This window comes from Mastomys coucha, unplaced genomic scaffold, assembly GCF_008632895.1.
Source record: "Mastomys coucha isolate ucsf_1 unplaced genomic scaffold, UCSF_Mcou_1 pScaffold15, whole genome shotgun sequence".
Lineage (NCBI taxonomy): Eukaryota > Metazoa > Chordata > Mammalia > Rodentia > Muridae > Mastomys > Mastomys coucha.
This window is the reverse complement of record NW_022196897.1, coordinates 152,977,448-153,002,838: the sequence shown is the minus strand read 5'-3', so window position 1 is coordinate 153,002,838 and position 25,391 is coordinate 152,977,448. Positions and strand designations below refer to the sequence as shown.

General features: G+C 45.3%; 2 protein-coding genes across 3 annotated transcripts in view; one reads left to right on the top strand and one right to left on the bottom strand.

Moving 5' to 3' along the window:
* Stau1 (staufen double-stranded RNA binding protein 1) overlaps positions 1-12,997 on the top strand; it is a 46,058-nt gene extending 33,061 nt beyond the window's left edge. The window contains exons 4-12 of one of the 2 annotated variants that reach the window (XM_031372808.1): positions 651-749; positions 5,760-5,972; positions 7,248-7,391; positions 8,255-8,401; positions 9,326-9,401; positions 9,575-9,894; positions 10,830-10,952; positions 11,300-11,385; positions 11,700-12,997. In XM_031372808.1, coding sequence (XP_031228668.1) covers positions 651-749; positions 5,760-5,972; positions 7,248-7,391; positions 8,255-8,401; positions 9,326-9,401; positions 9,575-9,894; positions 10,830-10,952; positions 11,300-11,385; positions 11,700-11,715 — 1,224 coding nt within the window. In that variant the 3' untranslated portion in view covers positions 11,716-12,997. Of the gene's footprint in view, positions 1-650; positions 750-5,741; positions 5,973-7,247; positions 7,392-8,254; positions 8,402-9,325; positions 9,402-9,574; positions 9,895-10,829; positions 10,953-11,299; positions 11,386-11,699 lie in introns of both variants that reach the window. The other variant, XM_031372807.1, reaches the window with a different exon arrangement.
* A 2,584-nt stretch (positions 12,998-15,581) lies between these two features.
* Cse1l (chromosome segregation 1 like) overlaps positions 15,582-25,391 on the bottom strand; it is a 37,092-nt gene continuing 27,282 nt past the window's right edge. Inside the window, exons 17-25 of the mRNA XM_031372806.1 lie at positions 24,064-24,161; positions 22,008-22,158; positions 21,681-21,889; positions 20,669-20,766; positions 20,502-20,587; positions 20,028-20,109; positions 18,961-19,107; positions 17,696-17,927; positions 15,582-16,231 (exon numbers count right to left, since the gene is read on the bottom strand). Coding sequence (XP_031228666.1) covers positions 16,142-16,231; positions 17,696-17,927; positions 18,961-19,107; positions 20,028-20,109; positions 20,502-20,587; positions 20,669-20,766; positions 21,681-21,889; positions 22,008-22,158; positions 24,064-24,161 — 1,193 coding nt within the window. The 3' untranslated portion in view covers positions 15,582-16,141. The remainder of the gene's footprint in view (positions 16,232-17,695; positions 17,928-18,960; positions 19,108-20,027; positions 20,110-20,501; positions 20,588-20,668; positions 20,767-21,680; positions 21,890-22,007; positions 22,159-24,063; positions 24,162-25,391) is intronic.

The window sequence follows — 25,391 nt, the reverse complement described above, 5'->3', positions numbered from 1 at the left end:
TTCCTGGCAGGAGGACTGGTGAACCTTGGTACCAAGGTGGACTCTACCCTGGCGGAGAGACTATTGGTCTCTGCTTTGGCTGTTGGCCTGCTGACTGTATGAGCCAAGGCTGTTGGGCATTCTGACAGGGTTTAAAGGCGTGCACCACCACCGCCTGACTTTTTTTTTCTTTTAAAATTTTTTTTTCTAAATTGTGTTTAGAAAACACCTGGCTGCTTTGGAACTGATTTTGTAGACCAGGCTAGCATCAACTCAAAAATCTGCCTGCATATGCTCCAGAGAGCTGGCATTAAAGGCCTGCATCATCATACCTGGCTCTCAAAATTGACTCTTTTTTTTTTTTTTTATTTTTCGAGAGATAGGGTTTCTCTGTATTCTGTAGACCAGGCTGGCCTCGAACTCAGAAATCCGCCTGCCTCTACCTCCCTGGTGGCTCTTTTTTATTTTTTAAAGATTTATTTATTTTATGTATGTGAGTATACTGTTGCTCTCTTTAGACATCTAATCCCATCACAGACAGTTGTGAGCCACCTTGTGGTTGCTAGGAATTGAACTCAGGACCTCTGGAAGAGTAATCAGTACTCTTAATTGTTGAGCCATCTCTTCAGCTCCTTAAAGTTGACTCTTAATTAACAATTACTTTTCTGTAGGTAAATGGAAGAGAATCAGAGGAAGAAAACCTCAATAAGTCGGAAATAAGCCAGGTGTTTGAAATTGCGCTGAAGCGGAATTTGCCTGTGAATTTTGAGGTAAGCTTATTTCACATGTACAACATTGCCATACCAAATCCTTTCAGGATTCATTATGAGACCAACTTTCCCCTAAATACTGGAGTAGTGCTCATAAAGTGACCCTTCAAACTGGCAGCCCAAACCCCCCACCCAGGAGAGCAGTACTTACTGTTTCTTCCTGCAGGTCCTTATCAGTAACTACGCTGTGCTTGCCTGGACACTGGCACCATAGCACACAGGCCCTTTCCCTTCCATTGCTCTAGAAAGCAGCTTCACCTCCCAGATAGTACGTCTCTCTTAAGGCGCAGGCTCAGTCAGACTGAGTGTGTGACAGATGCCCAAGAGGAGTTAGCCTGGAGGAGGCGCGCTTTTCCACCAGTGTCAGAGGTCTCGGGGAGGGCTTGGTGGGTCACAGCACTGTCGAAGAAGACCACTTTTAAGTGTGACTTTGCGTTAGCAGAGAGGATTAATAAGCAAGGGCCAGGATAGAGCCCTGAGAAGACTGTCCTCAGCACCCCGCTGCCTACCACTGCCCAGTGCTGAGGAGAGACATGTTAAACTTGGTGATCAACATTGACCACCACAGTGGCCCCAGGATCTACGAGCGTTCTTTGAAAAGGACGTGGTGTCCTCCTTGTTTAGTGTCTGTCCTTAGCTTACTATATTAATAATCATTTCTTAGAGATCTGCTATTCTAAAATAGTAATTACTGGCTTATCTGTTCAAAATACAAAATTATATTTTAATACATTTCTGTTCTAGACCAGTCCCAATACACTAGAAAAGAGGAGGCAATTTTTTAAAAGTTTCCCTTGACAAATGTTTGTTTGCAATAGGGTCCCACTGTATATCCCTAGCTGCCCTAGGACTCATGGAGTCCTGCCTTCCCCTCTTGGGTGCTGAGTCTAAAGACATGTGCTGCCACACCTGCCTAATGCCTTTATTTAATTTTGTTTTTGGGTCTTTACCTGCGTATATGTTTGTCCCATGTTATATGTCATTTGGAGGCCAGTTGAGGGCCATGAATCCACGCTGGAGCTGCGGCTGGTTTTGAGTTTGGGAATTGAATCTGCATCCTCTGGAAGAGCATTCAGTGTTCTTAACCATTGAGCCATCTCTCCAGTCTTGTTTTTGGTTTTTTTTTTGAGACAGTTTCTGTGTGTGGCCCTGGCTGTCCTGGAACTTGCTCTGTAACCTGGTTGGCCTTGAACTCACAGAGATCTACCTGCCTCTGCCTCCCAAGTGCTGGGATTGAAGCTCTGAACCACTGTCAGTGGAAGTATGTTATTGTAGATACAAGGAAGAGAACCACCAGAGGCATGTGCAAGACTCCAGAGCAGAGAGAGAGTAAACTGTATTTGGCCAGCAGACTAGGCCTGGCCTGGAAAGGAGAGGGAGAAGGCCTCAGAGGGCAGAGCTGAAGTAGCAGGGTGAGAAGGAGAAATGAACAGCTGAAGGGAAGGGGCATTGAGCTAGAGAAGTCTAGGATGGGGTGGGACGAGTTGAGAAGAGCCAGGGTGGCAGCACGGACTCAGCTGTGATACTGAAGAGCCTGGAGGCCAGCATGTGCTCTGTATGCTGATAGGCATCTCAGGTAGCCATTTGTTTCTTCGGTCAGTGATAAGGGAAATGACTCCTTTTGGTTCAGGCAAACGCCAGTTCCTGAAGAATGCTGACTTTTGACTAACCACCAGACTTTGGAGGAAATGGAGTTTCCTTTGGACTTGACAGGTAGCAAGTGTCTTTAACTGCTGGGGTGCTTTGCCAGACCCCAAAACTAAATTTTTATTTTAATTTTTTGGTTTTTCGAGGCAACGTTTCTCTGTATAGCCCTGGCTGTCCTGGAGCTCACTCTGTAGACCAGGCTGGCCTCAAACTCAGAAATCCGCCTGCCTCTGCTTCCCAAGTGCTGGGATTAAAGGCGTGCGCCATCACGCCCGGCTAAATTGTTTTTTTAAAAAGAATTATTGTGTGTAAATCAGCGTGCTACGGCACATCATGGAGGTCAGAGGACCACTGTGAGTCCATCTTCTCCTTTTCATGACCAAGGGTCAAGCAGTTCATCAAACTTGCGCAGGTGCTTTACCCATGGAGCCATGCCGTCGGTCCACCTTCTTTTTCTAAAGTGAGGTCTCTTACTGATGTCTTGGGTTCCCCAATTTAGCTCTGCTGGCTGGAGAGCCCCAGTGATCCTGTCTACACCTCCCCATTACTCAAATCACAAGTGTGATACCACACTGAATTGTCTACGTGGGTCAGACTCAGGGTTGGCAAGCTCTTAAGAATATTTTTTTAAAGATTTATTTTATTTATTTTATGTATATGAGTACACTGTAGCTGTACAGATGGCCGTGAGCCATCATGTGTGTGGCTGCTGTTGATCTCAGGACCTCTGCTCGCTCCGGCCCTGCTTGGCTCTGGGCGTAATTCACTGTAGCTATCTTCAGACATGCCAGAAGAGGGCGTCTGATCTCATTACGGGTGGTTGTAAGCCACCATATGGTTGCTGGAATCCGAACTCAGGACCTTCGGGAGAGCAATCAGTGCTCTTAACTGCTGAGCCAATCTTAAGAATATTTTAACTTTTTTTTTTTTATAGTACTCCATTGTACTTCAGAAAATGCATGCTTTTCCTGCCAAACTTACCTATTTACCCTTCATTCCATAGCCAAGTAAGGGTGACTCTGTCCTAAGACCTAGCAGTGCTTGCCTTCCCATTGTGGGGCAAAATGTGGGATGAAGAGCTGTGCTCACCTCCCAGACCAGCCTATGTGAGGAATGTCCTTGTCCCCTGCTTTATGAACTAGAGTCTTCTGGTTCTGTTTCCTGTCTCCTGTTGTGGAGGTCCTGTTTGTCTGGCTTGGGTGGAAAGAAGACATTACATAGAATGACAGGGCTTGTGGCTGGGTGGAAGCTAGGTAAGAGCTGTTTCCCAAACTCCCTGGGCATTGCCTGTAGGAAAAGGAAAATGTGCTCTTTCTTAGGGGTAGGATGGTATGAGGGTTCAGCTTTAGAGACAAGTGAAGGTGCCTGGCTCCCCAAATCTCTCTGTTCAGGACCAGCTCTAGATTCCTGTTAAGTTTGTCAGCTGTTGATGTTAATCATCTGCCCTGCCTGAGTCTCAGAGCTTTTTAGAGCCTTTGTTCTGGTGGCATCTGGGAGCTAGATTGCTTCCCTTCCTCCTCCACTTTGACACCTGCTTTTAGGAATAGGTAGCCACTGGAGAAGTCGTTAGGGTGCCCCCTAGTGATGGCCTTGTAAGGTGTATTACTTTTGTCTTGGTTGTGATAAAACACAATAACTGAGGCAACTTAGAGGTAGGAGTTTGTTTGGGCTGATGCTTCCAAGAAAGTAAGAGTTCATCATGGCAGCGAGTGGGTAGACGAGGCTGGAGAAGCAGGGTGCTGAGAGCTTGTCTCTTCAACGACAAACCCGAGACAGGTGAGGTAGATGTAGGATGAGGTCTGTGCTGTCACAGGAATACACTTCCTTAGTACATTCTGCCTACGTAGACGTGCCACCAACTGGGGACATTTGCATTCAAGTGAGCACACGAGGTAGTAGTGTGGTTCATCTGTAGATGGTGTTTGTATAAGTATTCCTGCTGAGTAACTGTCAATTCAGAAGGGTCATAGCCACACCCATTGTTAGATTGAGCAGGGGCTGCCTTCTCTGTTGCATGTGGCATATGGCCTGGCCCATCCTGGCCCATGCTAGATTCTCAGGAAGGTTTTTTTTCCCCCTCTAAACAGGATTTCTCTGAATAGCCCTGGCTGTCCTGTAAATCAGGCTGACCTCGAATTCAGAGATCTGCCTGCCTCTGCTTCCCAAATCCTGGGATTAAAGGCATGGGCCACTACTGCCTGGCAGGAAGTATTGTTGAATAAATAAACATAGTAGCTAATTTCCAGCCAGGCTTTGTATGCAGTCTGTCTCTTAGGAATCTGAATTAGGTGTTTAATAAGAGGGCAGAATTTGGTGGCTCCAACTTGTTCACACCAAGCAGCCTAAGTCATATTTCACATTTAGCATGGTAGAGCCTAGGTGTGAGTAGGTGGTGTCAACACTGCTAAGGGGCCAGGTGGTCTGTGAGGACACAGTAAGCCAACAATGTTCATATTTCATCTGAGGATTTAGACCATGTTGCCCTGGGAAGTTTGCCTGCTAGGGTCTACAGGGGAGGGCAAGGGTGAGTGAGGTCCCTCTGGGCTCCTCTCACTTGAACAGCTTTTTCTTTGGTATACTTTGTTTTCTGAACAGTTTTTTAATTTTTTATCTTTAAAATGTCAAATTTGACAGAAGAGCTTAAAGCAGGACAGTGAATGTGTCCTTCATTCACTGGTGAGAGAGGACAAGACGTTTCAGTGGTGGTTTCCACCATGACCAGTTGCTTGACCGTCTTGTAGATGTGGCACCTGGATTCCTGTGATTAGAGCAGGTCTCTGATCGCAGACTTCCACCTGAGCATTGCTGGGCTGTGCTGTCTCACAGATGTACTTGGCCTGCACTTGCTCTGCAATTCTTGTGAATTTTTTTGCTCTTCTGCCACGCAGCTCAGGGCCTTCTTGTCTTTTTGTTCACTTTTCATCCATGACAGTCCTCAGCCTTTGTTTTTCATGAGTGTGGTGTGTCTGAAGCTTTGTTAAGTGGCTCTCCTCTGAGCGTGGGGCCACACTACTGTCTGGGATGGCGGCTTCCACTTTATGTGCTGGTTCTACAGTGGCTATGCTCCTTGCAGGAGTCTCCTTCTCCTCTTGGTCTTTGGGGCCCTTTGGGGAGACCCTTGAAGGTTGTACCCCTGTTCCCAGAGTCTGGCAGTCAGTGTCATCCTTAGGGGTGGAAGGTACAGCTACAGTTGCCTGAGTGTGCCAGCTGCTGCTGTGTTGTAACTAGCCCTGCCCTTCCCCTCCCGACCCTCTGCACCTGTGCTCACAGTGGTCCTTAAATCCCGAGTGTGCCAAGCAGTGTGCTCTACCACTTTCAACAAGTGTCCGTCACGCTTTCACTCAGTCTTTCCTTCTGACACAGGTGGCCCGGGAGAGTGGCCCACCACACATGAAGAACTTTGTGACCAGGGTTTCAGTTGGGGAGTTTGTAGGGGAAGGAGAAGGGAAAAGCAAGAAGATCTCCAAGAAGAATGCGGCAAGGGCCGTGCTTGAGCAACTGCGGAGACTGCCGCCTCTCCCTGCTGTGGAGCGAGTGAAGCCCAGAATCAAGAAGAAAAGTCAGCCCACGTGCAAGGTGAGAGAGAGAGCCTTCCCCAGAGATCCCCAGGCAAGGGGAGAGAGCCTTCCCCAGAGATCCCCAGGCAAGGGGAGAGCCAGCCTGCTGGCTGATGGACACTCAACACCACACGGGACACAGTCGATGTTTACAGATACCACACAGGAGCTATAGGTTGAGTAAAAATTAGCCACCAAGTGGGTTGAGAAGAAACATGTCCAGGTGTTAGCTGCCTCTAGGGTTGGGCATCACAGTCTGTTGGTCTCTGTGTGTAAGGGGTGGGACTTTCTTGAGCCACCTTAGCTCAGGGGTCAAGGTGGAAGCGGCACTGCAGGGTCCACAGAAACCATTCCAAAGACTTGGTTGCTTGCATGAAACAGTGGATATAATAAAATAACATTAATAGTAGTAGTAGTAGTAGTAATACTACAGCATTGACCACAAGGACTGGAGAGGTAGCTCAACACTTCCCACATGGCAGATCACAGCTATCTGTAACCCCAGTTCTGAGGGATCTGACTCCTTTTTACCTCCCTGAGCACCAGGAGCACATGTGATATTGCATGCAGACAAAACACTCATATACATAAGATAAAAATGAATCTTTATATTCAAACGTCGGCCCCTTTTCAGCACTACAAAGGGACAGGACTTCAGATGCCATGGGAAGGAAGGAGGGAGGGAGGGAGGGAGGGAAGAAAGGAAGGAGGGAAGCAAGGAGCCTCTAGTGTTCTTGGAGGCTTGTAGTCCTCCCTTCTTCCCCTAGCCGCACCTGGAGGGTTTTTAATTCATAATGTTGTTTTGTTTTTGCTACTGGGGATTGGATGAGGGCCTCAGGTGTGCAGGCCAAGCCCTCTACGATTAGGATGCATCTTTAGATTGAGGGCTTTACAGTAAAAGGCTTTAAGTGGTTTCTGGGCTTTAGTGATTAAGAAAGCTAGGCATGAGTGCCCATGTAGATTCAGTAGCCACAGGTCATAGTCCTGGCTCCATCCTCTCTTTTGGTCATTCTTGCCCAGTGTGGTCCTGCAGCTCCTTACATGGCAGTCCCACTATGTTCTCCAGTTACTTGGAGTCAGATTTGGCACGCAGGGAGTGACAGAGGTCACAGGCAAACAGCAACCCACAGGGCATCTCGGCGTGATCATAGAATATGTTCTAGTTTAAAAGGGCTTGGTTCTGAGTGATTACACCAACACTAAGTTTCTGTCTCCTGCCAATGTGCTGACTCTGGATTGGCTGGTTCCTTTCTATGAGTAACAGCACATTGTCTCTGCACTGTTTGGTTTTCAGCTACAGACAGCCCCAGATTATGGCCAAGGGATGAATCCTATTAGCAGACTGGCACAGATCCAGCAGGCAAAAAAGGAGAAGGAGCCAGAGTACATGCTCCTCACAGAACGAGGGCTTCCACGTCGCAGGGAGTTTGTGATGCAGGTGAGTTGATGGAGCTGTAGGCAGCCCTTCCCTGACCATGTCAGTCCTGATAGTTCATACTCTGGCAGCGTTGCAGTTAGCTGGGCTCGGTAGGGCTTGCTCTCAGCTCTCTGGAGGCAGAGGCAAGCGGCAGGTGGATCTCTGAGTTCAAGGCTCTATATACTGAGATCCTGTCACAGAAACAGAGAATCCACTTTGTAAGAGCATGTTGGACCAGAGGCTGTTTGCCTGAAGTGGCTGCTCTAGGCCACTCCTCATAGTCCCAGGAAGGTTTCCTAGTATTCTTGCACAAAGATGATGATTTTAGCAGCCAGATACCTGTGATTAGGAGCAGCTCTGATGAAGTGTGCTGGAATTTGCCCAACAGCCAGCCCTCAAGAGAGTGGTATGGGAAGAGACCTCCACTGCCCTCTAGATACATACCTATCTTCATAGGCTGATGGAAAGGGTTGTGGCATTTTACATACAGTGGTTTTTATTTTTTTGTTTGTTTGGTTTTTTTTCGAGACAGGGTTTCTCTGTATAGCCCTGGCTGTCCTGGAACTCACTCTGTAGACCAGGCTGGCCTCGAACTCAGAAATCCGCCTGCCTCTGCCTCCCTCCCAAGTGCTGGGATTAAAGGTGTGCGCCACCACCGCCCGGCTCATACAGTGGTTTTTAAACTTTAAAGAACTCTTTAAAAATAGTTTTAGACATCTCTAATTTGAGTGTGGCCATCACAGCAATAGTGGTTCAGAATCAGAAATAGCCCTTTTACCATCCAGTTCAGCAAAATCATCCCTGGGGCTTTGGGTATGCATCCCAGTTCTCGTCACGCTTTAGTAGAAGGTTCAGTCATAGGTCTTTGTTGGTGTTCTATACAGGTAAAGGTTGGGAATCACACTGCAGAAGGAGCGGGTACCAATAAGAAGGTGGCCAAGCGCAATGCTGCTGAGAACATGCTGGAGATCCTGGGGTTCAAAGTTCCCCAGGCGCAGCCTGCCAAGCCAGCACTCAAATCAGAAGAGAAGGTGACTGCTGGGACTCTCTGCCAGGTGGCCTAGCTCCCTGCATGGGCAAGCCTGGGGCAAGGCTTCATCTTCCCTGCAGTAAGCAGCCTGCCCCCCGGGGTTCCTCCATTGAGATTAGTGTTTGCAGGAGGGAGTTTCCTGTCCAGTTCTTCATGTCCTGGGAGCCATTCGGTTAAGTCTCTGTTTAGTGTCACTATGGGCTGGACGTGCATTTCTGGAGGAGGTCCTGTTGTCCACTTCTGATGGATAGTTGGGATTGGAATGAACTATCACCTGTGTTTAAAAGGGTCTGCATGACCTAGTTCTGAATCTAGCTCTAGTTTTTCTGGGACAAGATAGCATGGCTAATAATAGGCCAAATCTATAGATCAGATTTAATCCTATCTGCCACTGTTGCTGGCTCCAGCAATTGTCATGTTGGGGTCTTCTAAAGTAGGATTGAGCTTCTTGAGCTCTGCCAATTTCATAACTAAGAAATAGCTCCCACTGCCTGGGAAGTCAGTACCGGGATTCAGCCACTGCATATGGAGCCTTTATAGACCTGGATTTGGCTTCCAGATTTCCCATTCCAAAACTGTGTAGAGTGCTCATCAGCACACTCTCTTCGTGTCTGACAGCATTAGCTACCTCTGTGTTCCTTGTGGAAGTTGTTGGATGTACTAGTTATGTAAGGGGTTTCTGTTTCACACCAGTGCAGACCCTTCTTTCCCAGAAGGCTGAACACTTTCAAGCCAACGTTTTCTCTTGGCAGTGTGTTTCTCTGATCCTTGGCACAGTGTCAGCTCTGCATTCATGATTTGCTCTATGTAAATGCTGTCATGGGGAGGCATGAGAGTTTGTCTTGTGGGGGTTATGATAGATTATCCATACGGACCCTAGCACTTCTGTGCTTGTCTATGCTCACTTCCGTTTTTCTTTCTTAAGACTCCAGTAAAGAAACCAGGAGACGGAAGAAAAGTAACGTTTTTTGAACCTAGCCCTGGGGATGAAAATGGAACTAGTAAGTCTGGCTCTCTTGTCATTTGAACCAATGTGGTCTGTGCTTGTATAGTTGTAAGTTTTCTGAAGCATGGTAATTGCTGTATGTGCTGTATGTGCTGGGATGCTGGTGATAAGAGTGGCCCTGTTGCTTCTTGGATGGTGAGGGTAACTGGTGACCTGTGTCCCCTGCAGGTAATAAGGACGACGAGTTCAGGATGCCTTATCTTAGCCATCAGCAGCTGCCAGCTGGAATTCTCCCCATGGTGCCAGAGGTCGCCCAGGCTGTTGGGGTTAGTCAAGGACACCACACCAAAGATTTCGCCAGGGCAGCTCCAAATCCTGCTAAGGCCACGGTAACTGCCATGATAGCCCGCGAGTTGTTGTACGGGGGCACCTCGCCCACAGCTGAGACCATTTTAAAGAGTAACATCTCTTCAGGCCACGTACCCCATGGACCTCGCACAAGACCCTCTGAGCAACTGTACTACCTTTCCAGAGCCCAGGGATTCCAGGTAACTGTGTGCTTTCTTTCATGTGCTCATCTCTGGGCCTCAGGTTCTGCCTGCAGAGAGCTGCTTGTGTAGTGTATGCAAGGCCCTGGGTTCTGTCCACAGCACTACAGAAACCAGAAATGGCGAGATTTGAATGTAGAGCGTAGTTCTGAAGGGATTAAGAGCTCTAGGATGGGGCTGGCGAGATGGCTCAGCGGGTAAGAGCACTGACTGCTCTTCCGAAGGTCCTGAGTTCGGATCCCAACAACCACATGGTGGCTCACAACCACTCGTAATGAGATCGGACGCCCTCTTCTGGTGTGTCTGAAGACAGCTACAGTGAATTGCTCCGGAGTAATTTACTCCGGAGCAAGCGGGGCGGAGCGAGCGGGGCGAGCAGAGGTCCTGCATTCAACAGCAGCCACACATGATGGCTCACGGCCATCTGTACAGCTACAGTGTACTCATACACATAAATTTAAAAAAAAAAAAGAGCTCTAGGATGAAAAGGTATCATATAAAGGTGTCTGGTTTTTTTTTTTTTGGCTTTTCAAGACAGGGTTTCTCTGTGTAGCTCTGGCTGTCCTGGAACTCACTCTGTAGACCAGGCTGGCCTCGAACTCAGAAATCCGCCTGCCTCTGCCTCCCTCCCAAGTGCTGGGATTAAAGGCGTGCGCCACCACCGCCCGGCTAAAGGTGCTTATTTCTAAGCCCAGCAACCTTGAGTATGATTATTGGTCGAGAGAACCAATTCAGGTTGTATGTGTGTGTGTGTGTGTGTGTGTGTGTGTGTGTGTGTGTGTGTGCGTGTGGTAGGGTACATAGGCAGGGGCTAAAGGGAGAGAAGATACTTTTCCTTAGCAGCATTTAAAACCCAAGCCACTAGATGGGTGGGAGAGCAGGCTTCTGAGGGTGCTGGGCTGGCCCACAGCAGGGAGTATGCTGTTTCTCCTTAGGTTGAATACAAAGACTTCCCCAAGAACAACAAGAATGAGTGTGTATCTCTCATCAACTGCTCCTCACAGCCACCTCTCGTCAGTCATGGCATCGGCAAGGATGTGGAGTCCTGTCATGATATGGTATGTGGGCCCAGGAGGTGTTGAGAGGAGCTGGCACATTCCTTGTTCAGTGTGTCAGTGGCCTCAGAAAGAGGGACATGGTTCTCCTGATCCTTCACTTCTGCTCTATTTTGGCAGCTGTAAAAAGCCCCCTTGGGGGTGTTGTGTTCAAAGGAGGAATCTACACATTTGAGCTTTGTGTTCACTTGATGGACCATAATGCACCCTTCAAGCGGGTGCCTCTGATCTGAAGGGACACATGGGAATTTTATGTTGAGCAAGATTCAGACATTTCAGTGGGAAGTTTTAAGAAGTTGCTGGAGTTTGTCTGCTCCCCGTGGTTTGATGACTCCTTCCTTCCTTTCTAGGCTGCACTTAACATTTTAAAGCTGCTGTCGGAGTTGGACCAACAGAGCACAGAGATGCCAAGAACAGGAAATGGACCTGTTTCAGCGTGAGTGAACACATGCAGAAAGCAGTGCCAGTGTGGGTGAGCGGGTATCCATGGAAGGAAATGTTAGTTGGTGTGCAGAAGAAGGTGCCCTCCCCCCCATCAACCTGAGAATAATAAGACATTCATGTAGCTGTTTAAACTTTTATGTACATTGGTGCTTTGCCTGCATCTGTCAGTGTCAGATTTTGGAGTTATAGTCACTGACACATCAATTCCATACATGGGGGATTAACCGTACTTGGATTTAGCAAGCTGCATTTTGGATGTTAGCTTTCATTTCAATGTCTGCCATTTTCATTTCTTCTTCCTTAAAGGTGCGGGAGGTGCTGAACCTTTTCTGGCCACAAACCATTATAAAACCCAACATATATACTGAAAATACTGAGAACTGCTTTGAAAATTTGGAATTTCTGATAACTCCAGTGGGCCAAGACATGGTGGATAAGAATGTGGCAAAGAAAGCAAGGAGCTTCAGGTGGTGGCCTTGGTTGTGCTAGGCTGCTGTGACGATGCTGTGCTCTGCCGTCCATCAAGAGACCAGCCCAGCATCTCCAGTTTTTGTTTTTGCATTGTGACAGAGAACCCGAGAGCATGGCCAATTCTCATGATATTCAGATATCATTCTTCAGATATTTTGGAAAACCCGGACAGCCACACCAGAGAGGCCTTATAGCGGCCCCGGAGCTAAACGCACCAGAGAAAAAAAAAACCAGTGCTTCCTATTGCACATCACTGACTCGGCTTGCCACACATAGCCACTGCTTTCTCTTCAACAGTGATGCCTGTTAGTTTCATTCTTTCCTTTGGTTGATAAGACACTATAATTTTCATTTCAGTTTCTCAGTTGCATCTACTTACCTAGCAGTTTAGAAACTAGTCTGAGACAGATGCTATCAGTCATGGAACTGGCAAAGATCACAGCCCTGTTGTGTGGTGCATTCCGTGCCTCTGGCTTGGCTGGACAGTTCTGGACTTGCCGCCAGAATTCTTGACTCCCTACCCCTTGTATAAATTGGACAGCTTAGGACTTTTAAACTTTAGATCAAACGATGTGGTCCTTTTTAACTTACTTTAAAATAAGCCCTGACCTTTACCGATTATAACAGAAATTGTCAAAAGGAGTCTCTCTTGAGGAGGTACTTTTTTTACCACACTACAGGACATTGCCCGTGGGCCCAGAGGACTACAGGCTGGTGTCCCTGGAGGGCCCAATACAGTCAATTCCAACCTCCAAGTAGTGGAGGGGTGACAGGTTTCCTGGTGCTGGTGTGCACAGGGGCAGGAAGGTCAGCTAGCCTGGTGGAAAGCATTGTGGCTTCAAGTGCAGCCCTGCTTCCACTCTTGGTTTAGCTGGAACCTTTTCACCCATGAAATGTAAGTAAACTTAAGTCTTTCTTTGTCACCAATAAATGGTAATACTAAATTTTTTTTTGTTAATTTATTTTCAAATGCCACTACTTGTAGATCAATCTCCTTCTGGTTCATCCCCCTCCCCACCTTTTTTTTTAAAGAAGAGAATATTTGTAATGCTTGTGATTCTGTCTAGGCAAAAATCTTAAGATCTAAAATCTCTTTATATTAAACTATTGATCAATAAACAGCTACTAAGAAAGTCTTTTTCCAATTGAGCAGTAACTGAAGAAAGTGGGATATGAGGGATGGGGGAGTGGCCAGCTTGAGGAAGGCTGACTGACTTACATTGAGGGGATGCATGCTGACTGGCCCTTGTCTACCACTGAGCAACAACCCCGAGTACTATTTCTTCATAGTATCTTTGTTTCTTTTTTCTTTCTAGACAGCGTTTCTCTGTGTAGCCCTGGCTGTCCTGGAACTCACTCTGTAGACCAGGCTGGCCTCGAACTCAGAAAGGCGTGCGCCACCACTGCCCCACAGTAGCTTTAAAAACCAGATTTAAAAACCACATAGGAGAATGGTATCCCCAGAATCCTAAGATTCTCAAAGCAGAATCAAAGTAGTTCTCAACCTTCCCAATGCCACAAGGGCCCTCCAACCATAAAAGTGACCCCCCAAAGGAGTCTAGGCCAGTACTTCTCAACAGGTTGACAAGTGCTGGCCTAATGAGTAGAGGCACTTGTACCCAAGTCTAACAGCATGAGCTGAGTCTGAGGACATGGTTCTGAGTTCATGCACAGCACACACGTCCATGAAATGAAAATCACTAAAGCAGCAGTTTAGAAGGATGAACTGAGGAAGGAAAACACTGAATTTTATCACTAAGTCCTAAGTTGTCTCCAAAACATAACGGCTGCTCTCGTACAGTCTGCTCCCCAGAGGATCTGTAACAGCCAAGCAGAACATTAAAAGACTCAGTGAGCTCCACACATAATGATCATCTTACCTTCCTGTCTTTTCACTATTATTTTAAAAAGGGGGTGGTGGGGAGCTAGACAGATGGTTCAGCGATGGCTGCTCTTCCCAAGGTCCTGGTTTCAGTTCCCAGCAACTGCAACTGTACTGTGGCTGACAGCCATGAGATTTGGTGCCCTCTTCAGGCACATAGACATGATGATGTTTATATAATAAAGTTTGTGCCTCCTAACACACTTAAGAGGCAGGAAGCAGACCTCTAAATTCAGGACAGTGGGGCTACACACAACAGACCTCATCTCAAGAGCTAACAAGAAGCAAGCTAAATTAGTAACATTTAATGTTTCCATTGCTGTTTAAAGAGCAGCAGCAGCAGCAGAAACAGGACCTAAAAAAACACTGGATGCTGGAGCGCAGGCTCAGTGGCTCTACCCTTTCCCAGGACCGCCACAATGCTCCCAGAGAAGTGACAGCCACTGCTTTCTGGCCTCACCATGATGAACATTAATTTACACAGGGGTGCACAAAAAAAGTAAAATGTTGGGGAAAAAAAGCATAAAATTGTTTTAAACTAGAGGTGGAGAGAGAGAGAGATGTCTTAGCATTAGAGCACTAGTTGCACTTCCAGAGGTCCTGAGTTCAATGCAAAGGAGTTGAGGCTTGGCACCATGAAAGGAGCCTAGGAGAGTCTATTGATGAAGCCTAGTTACAGCAGAAGACAGTGTTTTGGAGATGCCAGTACCACCAAGAACAGTACAGGCAGCTGGAGCCTAGAAGTCAAGGTGTGTGCTACAAAGGGCAGAGCTGAAGTGGCCCAAGCCCTTGGAGGAGCCTAGAAGACCATGAAGTGGATCCCAGACACTGGACGGCTGGAGTTTGATTTTTGCTTTCGATTGTGACTGTGCCCTGATATTTTTCCCTCTTGAATTTGACTTTGAATTTTAAAAGATTGTAAAGATGGTGGGACTTAAGTTATTTAGATCTTGGGGATGAATGAGAAAGGGCTTTAATAGTGATGTGTTTGTGTGTCAAGTTGACAAGGGGTCAGCTGTACTGGCTGGAGAAAGGAGCTTCAGTTGAGTTGCCTCCATGAGGTCCAGCTGTAAGGCATTTTCTCAATCAGTGATCAAGGGGGCAGAGCCCAGCCCATTGTGGGTGGTGCCATCCCTGGGCTGGTGGTCTTGGGTTCTATAAGAAAGCAAGCTGAGCAAGCCAGGGGAAGCAAGCCAGTAAGGAACATCCCTCCATGGCCTCTGCATCAGCTCCTGTTTCCTGACCTGCTTGAGATCCAGTCCTGACCTCCCCAACTTGCTTCTTGGTCATGATGTTTGTGCAGGAATAGAAACCCTGACTAAGACAACAACACAGGCAACACAAAAGAAATGAAAGATAAATCATTTGGTAAGCTACCCATAATTTCTATAACAAAATTGCTTGGCCTTTGATCACATGAAGGTCCAGTTCCCTTCAGCAGAAACTACAGCAGGGAGCTGGAAAGATGGTTCAGCGGTTAGGAGCACTGACTGTTCTTCCAGAGATCCTGAGTTCAAATCCCAGCAACCACATGGTGGCTCACAACCATCAGTAATGAGATCTGATGCCTACTTCTGGAGTGTCTGAAGACAGCTACAGTGTACTTATATATAATAAGTAAATAAATAAATCAACCAACTAACCACAGTAAGGATGGATACTCTAATCCTACATACACTGCTCCACAGGTCTGGTCTGAAGGACACCCTAACCCAGCAGCCTTTCTCTCACAGTGGGAACCACTGGCAAGATCCAAATTTGTCTGAATGACTGCTTCGCTTAGACGAAGCAGTCATTCTCTTAAAAAAAGAAAACAACAAAAAACCACCATTCTGCATTTACATGATTTAAAAATTAGTATTTTTATGGAGTTCAGGTGGGAAAGTAGAGAGATTTAAAGAAATTCTTCATTTTATCCAGGTTTCAGAAAGCACCAAACCCTGTCCTGAAGACACTTTTTAGATACACATCTTGGGTTTTATTGCTGATTACAGACTTTAACTACGAAATGTGCATTGCAAGTCAACAGTTGTTTTTTTTTCATATTTCCAATAAAAGAAACAGACAAAAAACACAAAGGACAAGAGAAATACAAGCTTTAAAACAAAATAATAGAAATTAAGTCTCCACAGTCAAGGTCTGCCAAAAATTTGAAATAACCCAAACCGTGCAAATGTTCAACAGAGACCATGGCCATACATGGGATTGTAAGTACTTGTCCCATTAAGGACAAAGCAGACAAGTTATCAGTTATATTGATGATCACGACAACAACCTCACTGGCTTACAGCAATATCTGCTGTCCTCTGTAAGAGGTTGGAAACCTGTGATGCTCAGAAGTCCACATGGTTCCTAAGAAAACATCTCAGCCCTTGCAGGGCCGGGAAGATGCAGTTCACAACAGGGTCACACTGGCTGCCTGCAGGTAACCTTGGAGATACTGCAAAGCTTCTGCATTGAGGCTGCTGCTCACCATCGAGGGAACCTACAGGAGAATGAGAACACACGGTGTAGGAGGCTCTTGTGTGCCTATGCAAACTGGGGCCTAAATGAGACACTGCCTCCATACGGAAAGGGAGCCCGTCACTGTCCACGGAGAGCCAAATACTGCAACTCATTTCATACCTTCAAAACTGGGTAGAGGCATTGAGCACCAAGCCTAACTAACTGTGCTTCCCAGAACCCACTCCTTGGAAGGAGAGAAGTGACAAGTAGCTCTGAGACCTCTACACGTCTCAAAAAATAAGGCAGATGGCCCCTGAAAAAAACAAAGGTCAGCCGGGAGGTGGTGGCACATGCCTTTAATCCCAGCACTTGGGAGGCAGAGGCAGGCGGATTTCTGAGTTCGAGGTCAGCCTGCTCTACAGAGTAAGTTCCAGGACAGCCAGGGCTACACAGAGAAACCCTGTCTCAAAAAACCAAAAATTTTTTTATTTTTATAAGAAGAAAAAAAAAAAGGTCAAAGGTCTCCCACACATACATGCACATGCGCGAGCGCGCACACACACACACACACACACACAGTAGAGTCACAAGGAATTTCTGCTGTGCTACAGTTGATAAAAGGATTTTTTTTTAGTTTATGGACAGAATCTTGTTACATATCCCAAGTTAGTCTCAAACTCACAGCTACCTACCTATCTCATCTGTAATTGCTAGGATTCAACCACTACCCAAGTTTGGCAAAAGAAAATTTTTTTTGTTTAGCAAAGACTAAATTAAGTACTAATGCATACTTATTCCAATAAAACTTACTACAGAGAAAAAAAAATTAAAACGTTGTTAATTATCTGAAGTAGGCACACCAGGGTTTCTCATGTTGTTCCTATCTGTGAAAGATAAAACCCATCAGATAGTATAAAACTCTGAAAGACTAGATAAGTGCAATTAAAGGGCCAGTCTTCGATTGACCCTTATTACTTAATTTTTGAGTATGTTACTATTTTGGTTTTTTCTTTCTTTCTTTCTTTCTTTCTTTCTTTCTTTCTTTCTTTTTTTGGTTTTTCAAGACAGGGTTTTTCTGTGTAGCCCTGGCTGTCCTGGAACTCACTCTGTAGACCAGGCTGGCCTCGAACTCAGAAATCCGCCTGCCTCTGCCTCCAAGTGTTGGGATTAAAGGCGTGTGCCACCACCCAGTTTATTTTCCGTTTTTTTTTCCTTGGGTATTTTCTTTCTATCATTTTGTTTTCTTGAGGCAGGGTTTCTCTATATAGTACTAGCAATCCTGGAACTTGCTCTATAGACCAAGTTGGCCTGGGGCCCAAGATCCACCTGCCTCTGCCTTCTGAGTGCTGGGATTAAAGGCTTGTGCTACCACCATACAGCATAGTTATTAAACAAAAAGCCTTTCCTAAGCTCAAATGGAGAGAGCAGGGCAACACCTGCTCATCTTCTCATTTCCCAGTCATGCAGCCAAGAGTCAGAGCCCCACCACAACACAGACACTTACCCTTCCCGGACAAGCAGTAGAAAGTTTGTGAAGTGACTGTGCCAGATGGATTTTGGGATTGTTTACCATCTGACCTACAGGGTCATGTTCCTTTTTACCAGCAAATGCCAGCTGTGAGAAGGCAGTCTGGTATCCTGGTGTATCTTCTATGTCAATAAAATGCTCTTCATCAGGAATGCTGTCATCTTCAGGTAACTCAAACAGGCCAATGAGGGATTGTAATAAAGGAGTCCTGGATCGGACAGTGCAGACAAGACCAAAGCAAATTTACTTTTAAGAGCCAGGCATGGAGGCTTATGCTTGAAATCTTACATCTCAGGAAGTTGAGACATGAAGACTGCTGTGGGTTCCCGACCAGCCAATGCTACTCAGTGAAATACAATGTCTAGGGTTCTGCATTACTGCATAAAAGGCATGCCATGCAAGGTTAACAGCTGGAGTCAGTTTCCTAGAATCCATAAAGAAATCAGCAAGCTCCAAGTTTTGTGAGACCAAGCCTCAAGAAAGTGAAGTGTGACTGAGGAAGACACCCCGAGGTCAACTCTTGACGATGAGTACACTCACCCACACACATATATGCTAACACACGTGAACACAAACATGTATGCATACAAAAAGACAAAACCAAACAAAGCCCTAAGAGATGTAAACTATGCATAGTGGGCCACACCTGTAATCGCAGGACGACTACTTGGAAGAGGCTAGCAAAAATAGACAGACAGACAGACAGACAGGCAGATATATCCTCTCCCTTCAAAATAAGAATAAAGGCTATGCAGTGGTGGTGCATGTCTGTAATACCAGTACTTGGGAGGCAGAGACAGGTAGAGTTCAAGTCTAGCCTGGTCTACTGAACAGTCATGGCAGGGGAGATGGCTCAATGGTTAAGAACACTGACTGCTCTTCCAGAGGTCCTGAGTTCAATTCCCAGCAACCACATGGTAGCTCAACCATCTATAATGGGATCTGACGCGCTCTTCTACAGCATACTCATATACTGCTTTGAATTGAGGACAGCTTATCAGCTTGGGCAACAGTGTGAGACCCAGATGGAAATCTACCAGTGAATCCAGAAGAGCCTGCAAGCCATGCCAGAATCCATCAGGGTTAGGGTTAGGGATGCTGGAAACCCATCGGTTGCCAGTGGAGAAGCCAAGACCAGAAGACAACTATCCTGCCTCCCCTTCCCTCCAAGAGTAAGCCACTCAATTGTGCAGCCACAGGAAAGAAAAGCCTTTCCCCATGCTCTCAGCAAGGATACTCACCACAGCTTAGTGTACTCCGTGTCCATCATTGGTGGACACTCCGTGAGTAATTTGGTTATGCCAACTGCACAGATTTTTTTCTCCACATTTCCAGATACCTTTTGAATCTCTGGAATAATGATTTTTTCCAAAACCATTCCAAACATTCTATTAATAAAAGCAAAACAAATCTACTCAATACTAGACAAGCATTATACTTAGACAGTAAAATAGATATAATTTATACTTAGTAGTTCTGTATGAATGAAACACAGCACTAAATACTGATACATGACATCTGTCTCAGACTGACTGCTACGGTTTCTTCTGATTAAACAGTGCTATGTTGTACACCTTCTCTTAAGCAGAGGCTCTGCAGCTTTTGGAAGGAGGTGAGGAGAAAATTATTTGCTTAAAATGTTACTCAAAAATTGTTAAATTTTTTAAAAAAAAGTTTTTAAAAGTTGTTCACGAAACTAAGACCATTGTTAAGATACAAAAGCCAGAGCTCCACCACTGGCAAGGACCAGCGTGCCAGCTGAGTCAGGTTAAGATGCAAAATCCTTATTCTTAATGAAGTGCAGAAAGCAGATCAAAGGTGAGAACTCTGCTCACTATGAAGAGGGTGCAGAGTCTGGCAGCACATGAGCTTCAGATAGCCCACAATCCCTACTACCACAAGATGATTGATTTTAAAGGCAGTCTGCAATTGCTGGGAGAGTTGCCCCACCAATTTCTCCCCTAACCCTGCCCTCTACTCATCCGTTAAGCCTTCCATTGCCCTAAGGGTCACACAACTAAACATATTCTTTGCACAAAGTCAGAACCAAGTTTCACCAACTGCAAGGCTGTCACTGTGCCAGGCTGTGGCCCCTACACAAGGCATTCTCTCTCAGACACTGAGCGGAGAACTCCAGAAGACAGAGAATTTGGAAATGTGGACATCAGCTTTCCTATGTCCAGGAACACTTCTAAAACCGCCATAAACTATCCCTAAACCAGAACAAAAGAGCCACCACTAACACACGTACTGGTTTATATTAAAGAGGTCTAATAGCTGTCTTCTTATAAACAAAGCCAGAACTTACTTTGGTTGTATGCCATCAAATATTTCTTGTAATGCTAGTGCTCCATACTTAATGCAATATAAATTAATAAACACTAAGAAACCTGTGGAGAGAAAAGAAGAGGATCAGGAGTGCCTTCACTGAAATAGAAATTCTCTTAAAGTCTGCCGGAGAATGCTTCAGCGTGTCAGGCACACTGGTTCAGCACCTGCCTTCCAAGACACCCCATAGAGAGAGGCCCTATGTTCGAACCACAGAGTTTTACTCGAAATCCCTAACTTACACCTCTCCACATACATTACTGTTTCTACTGAAAAGTGTTTCTTTCCCTAAACCAGACTTTGGAACATGACGCATTTCAAACTAAATTAGTGTTTGGGATAAACACATTTTTTTCAGGTTATTTTATATGTAATGTTTATGACCGATAAGAGCTTTGCCTATAGCCAGAGTCTCAAAATCTGTGTCCCAACCCTTTCCAAATGATGCACTTACTCTTGATAAACTTGGTGGTCTTGGAGTTTTGCAGTCTCTGGAACAGTAGAATGAAGATCTGCTTCCTATACTGGTCAACTGACTCACTAAAGGACGGAGAGAAGCAGAGAGGTCAGCTCATGAACTCTAAGAGAAGGTGGCATCAGTGCAGAGGGCAATGGACTCACGGAGGCATGTGCTCTATGATACTGTTGAGAAGGTAGAAGCCTTGGTGATCATTTGCCTTGGATGCAATCAGCTTTTGGAAGACGCCCAGTAATCCAGGCTGCAACAAAGCACATCAAACGATGAGCGCTCAGAGAGGAGGCAGGCTGACCTGTGCAGCGCAGGCTCAGCAGGCTGCTCTCCTGGAAAGTGGCTACTACTGGACAATGTAAGCAGCAAAGGCAGTGGAGTGGTGGACTGAGGATCAGGAAGCACAGGCTACGAACAACCAAAGATGACTTTTTCCCCTGTCTTTGTCCCCCAAAGCTGGGACTACATCTGTGTGCAGCCATCCCTGGCCTTTTCTTTCTGGACTGTAACAGGGGCGGGATGACACCCTGGTGTTGTTTGTATTCTGTTAATTCTGCTTCCTCAAGAGGGGCTGCCCCGGACTAGGAGTGGATCCATCCATGTACTCAGGTCATTTCATGGGAACTTTCTTCCCATTCTAACTGGTCAAATAAAGGCTAGAGCCTGTGATTGGGCAATGGAAGGGAAAGGTAGGGCTGGAGGTCTTAGAGAAGGAGGAAAAGAAAAAGAATGGAGGAGGACGAGGAAGGAAGGAAGGAAGCAAGAAAGATGGAACAGAACCACATGGCCTGGAGAAGCTACAAGCAGCAAGGGATCTCATAGCTGGGAAAAAGATTAGTGTAGTGGTAGATCTACTCCATCTAGACATACAGCTTATAATATAATAACTAAGTTATATGTTTTTGCACGAGCTTATTGGGGTTAGAGACTTACTTCTGTCTTACCACAATAAGCCATTGAAGTTAAATCTTTTAAATTAATCTATTGGCCCTTATACCTATAATTACCAAATAGTAGCTGATATCAATAAAGTATATATTACCATTTTTATTGACCACATATCATTTCATAGAATTATTGTAAGGAAAAAAATTAAAAACTGCTACCCCCTTGTTTTTCCAAAGATCTTGAAACTTTAAATTCTTTGTAAGTAACTGGACTCACAATTTTGTCAGCTGCAGCAGTTGCTATTGTACTTGAGCCTCGTTCTAAGAATGCCTGGAGCAGCCGCACTAGAGCAGGGATGTTTCCTGTTCTTTCCCAGAGTACTGGCTGAAGGAGGTGGGGAAACAAGGCCATATAGGAAGATGGGATATCATTTTTATGTGTTTCCAGAAGTAAAGACATCACTTGAAAAACGTATGGGATAAACTCTGTTGAAGAAATTAAAAGAGTTGTTAGTGGCAGCCATGCAGGTCTCTGGCACAAGGGCAGTGTCTTATAACCACCCCAAAAGCATCACTGGATAGGATAAGGCTTCTACTAGCTTACCTTGTACATCATTTTGTAAGATCTCAGTGAACACTAGAAACAGAGCCTCCTCAAAATTCCCAACAGCAGCAGGGTTAGCTTTGCAGGTTATTCTTATAGATAAGCATATTGCTTCAAACATATAGTGGTTGAAATGAGGCTTGCTGGGATTCTAAATAATAAAAATAAAATACCATCTCAATAATTCAAGTGACTAAATTATATATCACCCAGAGCAGAACATGGCTGACCTTCCTAAAAACAGGTAAAATACATGTCAGTCAGCTCCTTTTTAAAAATACCATCATTAAAACTAGGCATGGTGGAACACACCTTTAATCTTAGTACTAGGCAGAGGCAGGCCTATCTCTCTGAGCTACAGGCCAACCTGATCTACATAGCTAGTCCCAGGTGAGCCAGGGTTACATATTGAGACCCTGTCTTGGTGGCTGTCCTGGAACTAGCTCTGTAGACCAGGTTGACCTTGAACTTGCATATACAGCCTTCTTCCTCTGCCTCTAGAGTGCCAGGATTAAAGATGTGTACCACCACACTGGTTATGAGACCCTGTTTTAAGAAAAGTAAATTAAATGAAATAGTGGGAGGGCTGAAGCTATGACTCAGTAAATAAAACACTGGCTGATCCTCTAGAGGGCCTGGCTTAGTTTCCCAGCATTCATGTGGTGGCCCACAACCATCTGTAAACTTCAGTTCTGGGGGGTCTGACACCTCTGATCTTGGTACGCATCAGGTATGCACATGGTGCACACACATAAACAGGCAGATACACAAACAGGTAAATCAGCATTAACAAAGAGAAAAACATGGGGGAATGCTTGGTTGCTTAGATTTTGTACATTAGCTTTGCATCACACAAGCCTCAGCCCTAGATCTATGGGTTGTCTCAAACCCACGTGGCGGGAAAAGTAGGCTCTGCTGCTGCCTAGGTTGAACCTTTGTACACAGGCTGCCAATCCTCAAAACAACTTTCAAGTTTTATTTTAAACAACAAAGTCCTAGTTTCTCAAAAGCTCTTGGAAAGCTAACATGAGCTGGTGAGAGTAGAAGTATGTGTTTGTGTTGTGTCATACAACCCTGCTTTGTTTCCCTCCATTCCCTAAGCCCCAAAGCAGTTCTGTACTACAAACCCAGATAGTCTGTTGTCAAACTCCCTCTAATCCTTACCTAGTTTTTAAGAGAAAGGATCTTACTGTACAGTCCTAGCTGGTCTGAAACTTAAGACCCACTTGCCTCTGCTGAGTGCTGCATTAAATGCATAAGTCACCACACTCTGGCCTAGTTTACTATGTCTCATGAGTTCAAGTTAGTTTTCACAGCATAATTAAGATCATGCATCTATAAAGAAATTCTTACTAGGTGTGGTAATACATGCCTTTAATCCTAATGCCATGAAGGTAAGTTGGTAATCTCTGAGTTTGAGGTTAGCCTGAGCAAGATCTCAAAAACAAACAAAAACCCCCACAATTGTCACCCTTAAGCTCTCTAAATTTAGTAACCAAGTTTGTATATGAATAAATAAAATTATTGGTCGATGAACTTTACTATTGTTATTTTTTAAAGACATGGTTTCTCTATGTAGCAAAGAACTTTACGTAATGGAAGAATAGTCAGAAGTCTGTCATTGTCTAAACCACTAGTGCAGATCCTATCTTACTCCTCTTAACATAAATGCAGGGTCATGCGCTTTCTTAATTTCACAGTGTCATCTGTCTACTTTGTTATGAGAACATAAACTGTCTACTGGCTTCTGAGCCCACACTGACAGGTAGTACATTTCCAGCCTCCTACAGCACCTGGCCTGGCTCCAAAGGGCCCCGAGCGCAGACAGTTCACAGGAAGTTAAGGACAATCCCATGGGGTAATGAGGTAAGGGCAGGGTAAGGGCCCCTGCTGACAAGCCTCACTTCCTGAGTTTAATCCCTGGAACCAACATGATGTAAGGAGAGAGCTCTTGCAAACTGTCCTCTCACCCTCCACACAGCACAGCCGCAGCACACCCACACATACATACATAAGTGTTTGTAAACGGCAACCTAGTTTCTTAACTGGCTGTTACCTTACTGACAGCCAGCAGCTTCTGTGTGAGCTGTGTGATGAGAGTCGGGATATAGGGGATGATGGCTTCTTGCAGGAGGGAGAAACTTCTCATGATAGCTGTAAAATATAAAAACAGCAGACAGCTCAGTCAATCATTAAAATAAAAGTGACTGGAGGGAAGGGCCACTAATTCATCAATAAAAATCTAAGATGCTTAAATATCCCCTATATACCTTCGTACACTTAAAAATGTCTCCCTTCCTTTTATATCAGGTTTAGGTGAAAAATACTAAAGCACTTCTACAAGACCAAAAGGTTAAAGAATTAAAAAAGGGACAACGGAAATATTACTAGATACGTAAAGGAGCTGACAGAGGAAGGAGGAAGTGGGGTGGCCAGGACAAAGAACCAGAACATTCAGGGCACAGCCCTACTATCTTCTTTTAATTAGAAACCACTGGCTGAATTGTTATCCATGGTCTAAAAGAAACACAATCTCAGCCACAGGAAACTAAAAGAAAACATCAGCTACCGATCTTCTTAAACACGACAAAATGCTAAGCATATGAAGCCAAGAGTCTGTACTGGAAAAACTTTGCATAGCAACAGGCAGGTACCTAAAAGCACAGGGCACAGGAGAGGTTTACATTGTAAGCTAACTGTATGCTCATTAGTATCCTGTAGGTTCAGTTCCAGAGTCAGGGTTGACTATAAAGCCCCACTACCACATGGTTGGTCTAAGCAGCAGAAATGTCACTGCTCTTGCTTCTGAAATGTCACAATGTATTTATTTCCTCGACCTGAACAAAGACTCACATCAACCCAGCCTGAGGTAAGGCACTTGGAGGTTGTGAAAAGATTTATTGAAAAAGTCACAACACCACGCATAGCTGGAATACAGTAACAGAGATCACTTCGCTACTCTCATGGTGTTCAAACTCACAAATCTTCACCTTGATTTAAAGCCACATATACATACACTCCCCTCAGAGAGTTCCTTTGGAAAGCATGTATCTTGATTTTGAAAGCTGGCACCGAGCATCCTGGGGCAGCACATAGCAGGCAGTATTGCTCCAGCATCCCTAGGAGCTATGTGCAGTTGGCCCTGCTTTACCACACTTGGTAGAGCATAGTCGACATACACTGTTTCATGAGCTAATTTGAAATAACTCTGAAAAGAACTCTATGAAAGAAAAAATTAAATTTTGCTACAGGTCTAAAGTAAAATGTTTTTTTTAAAAAATTGTTAGTTAACAAAGTAACATTTAGTGCTCACTTTGGCAGCACATATACTAAAACAAAGTAACATTTATTGGGGGGGGGAGCCGGGAGCCCCCCCCCCCCCCC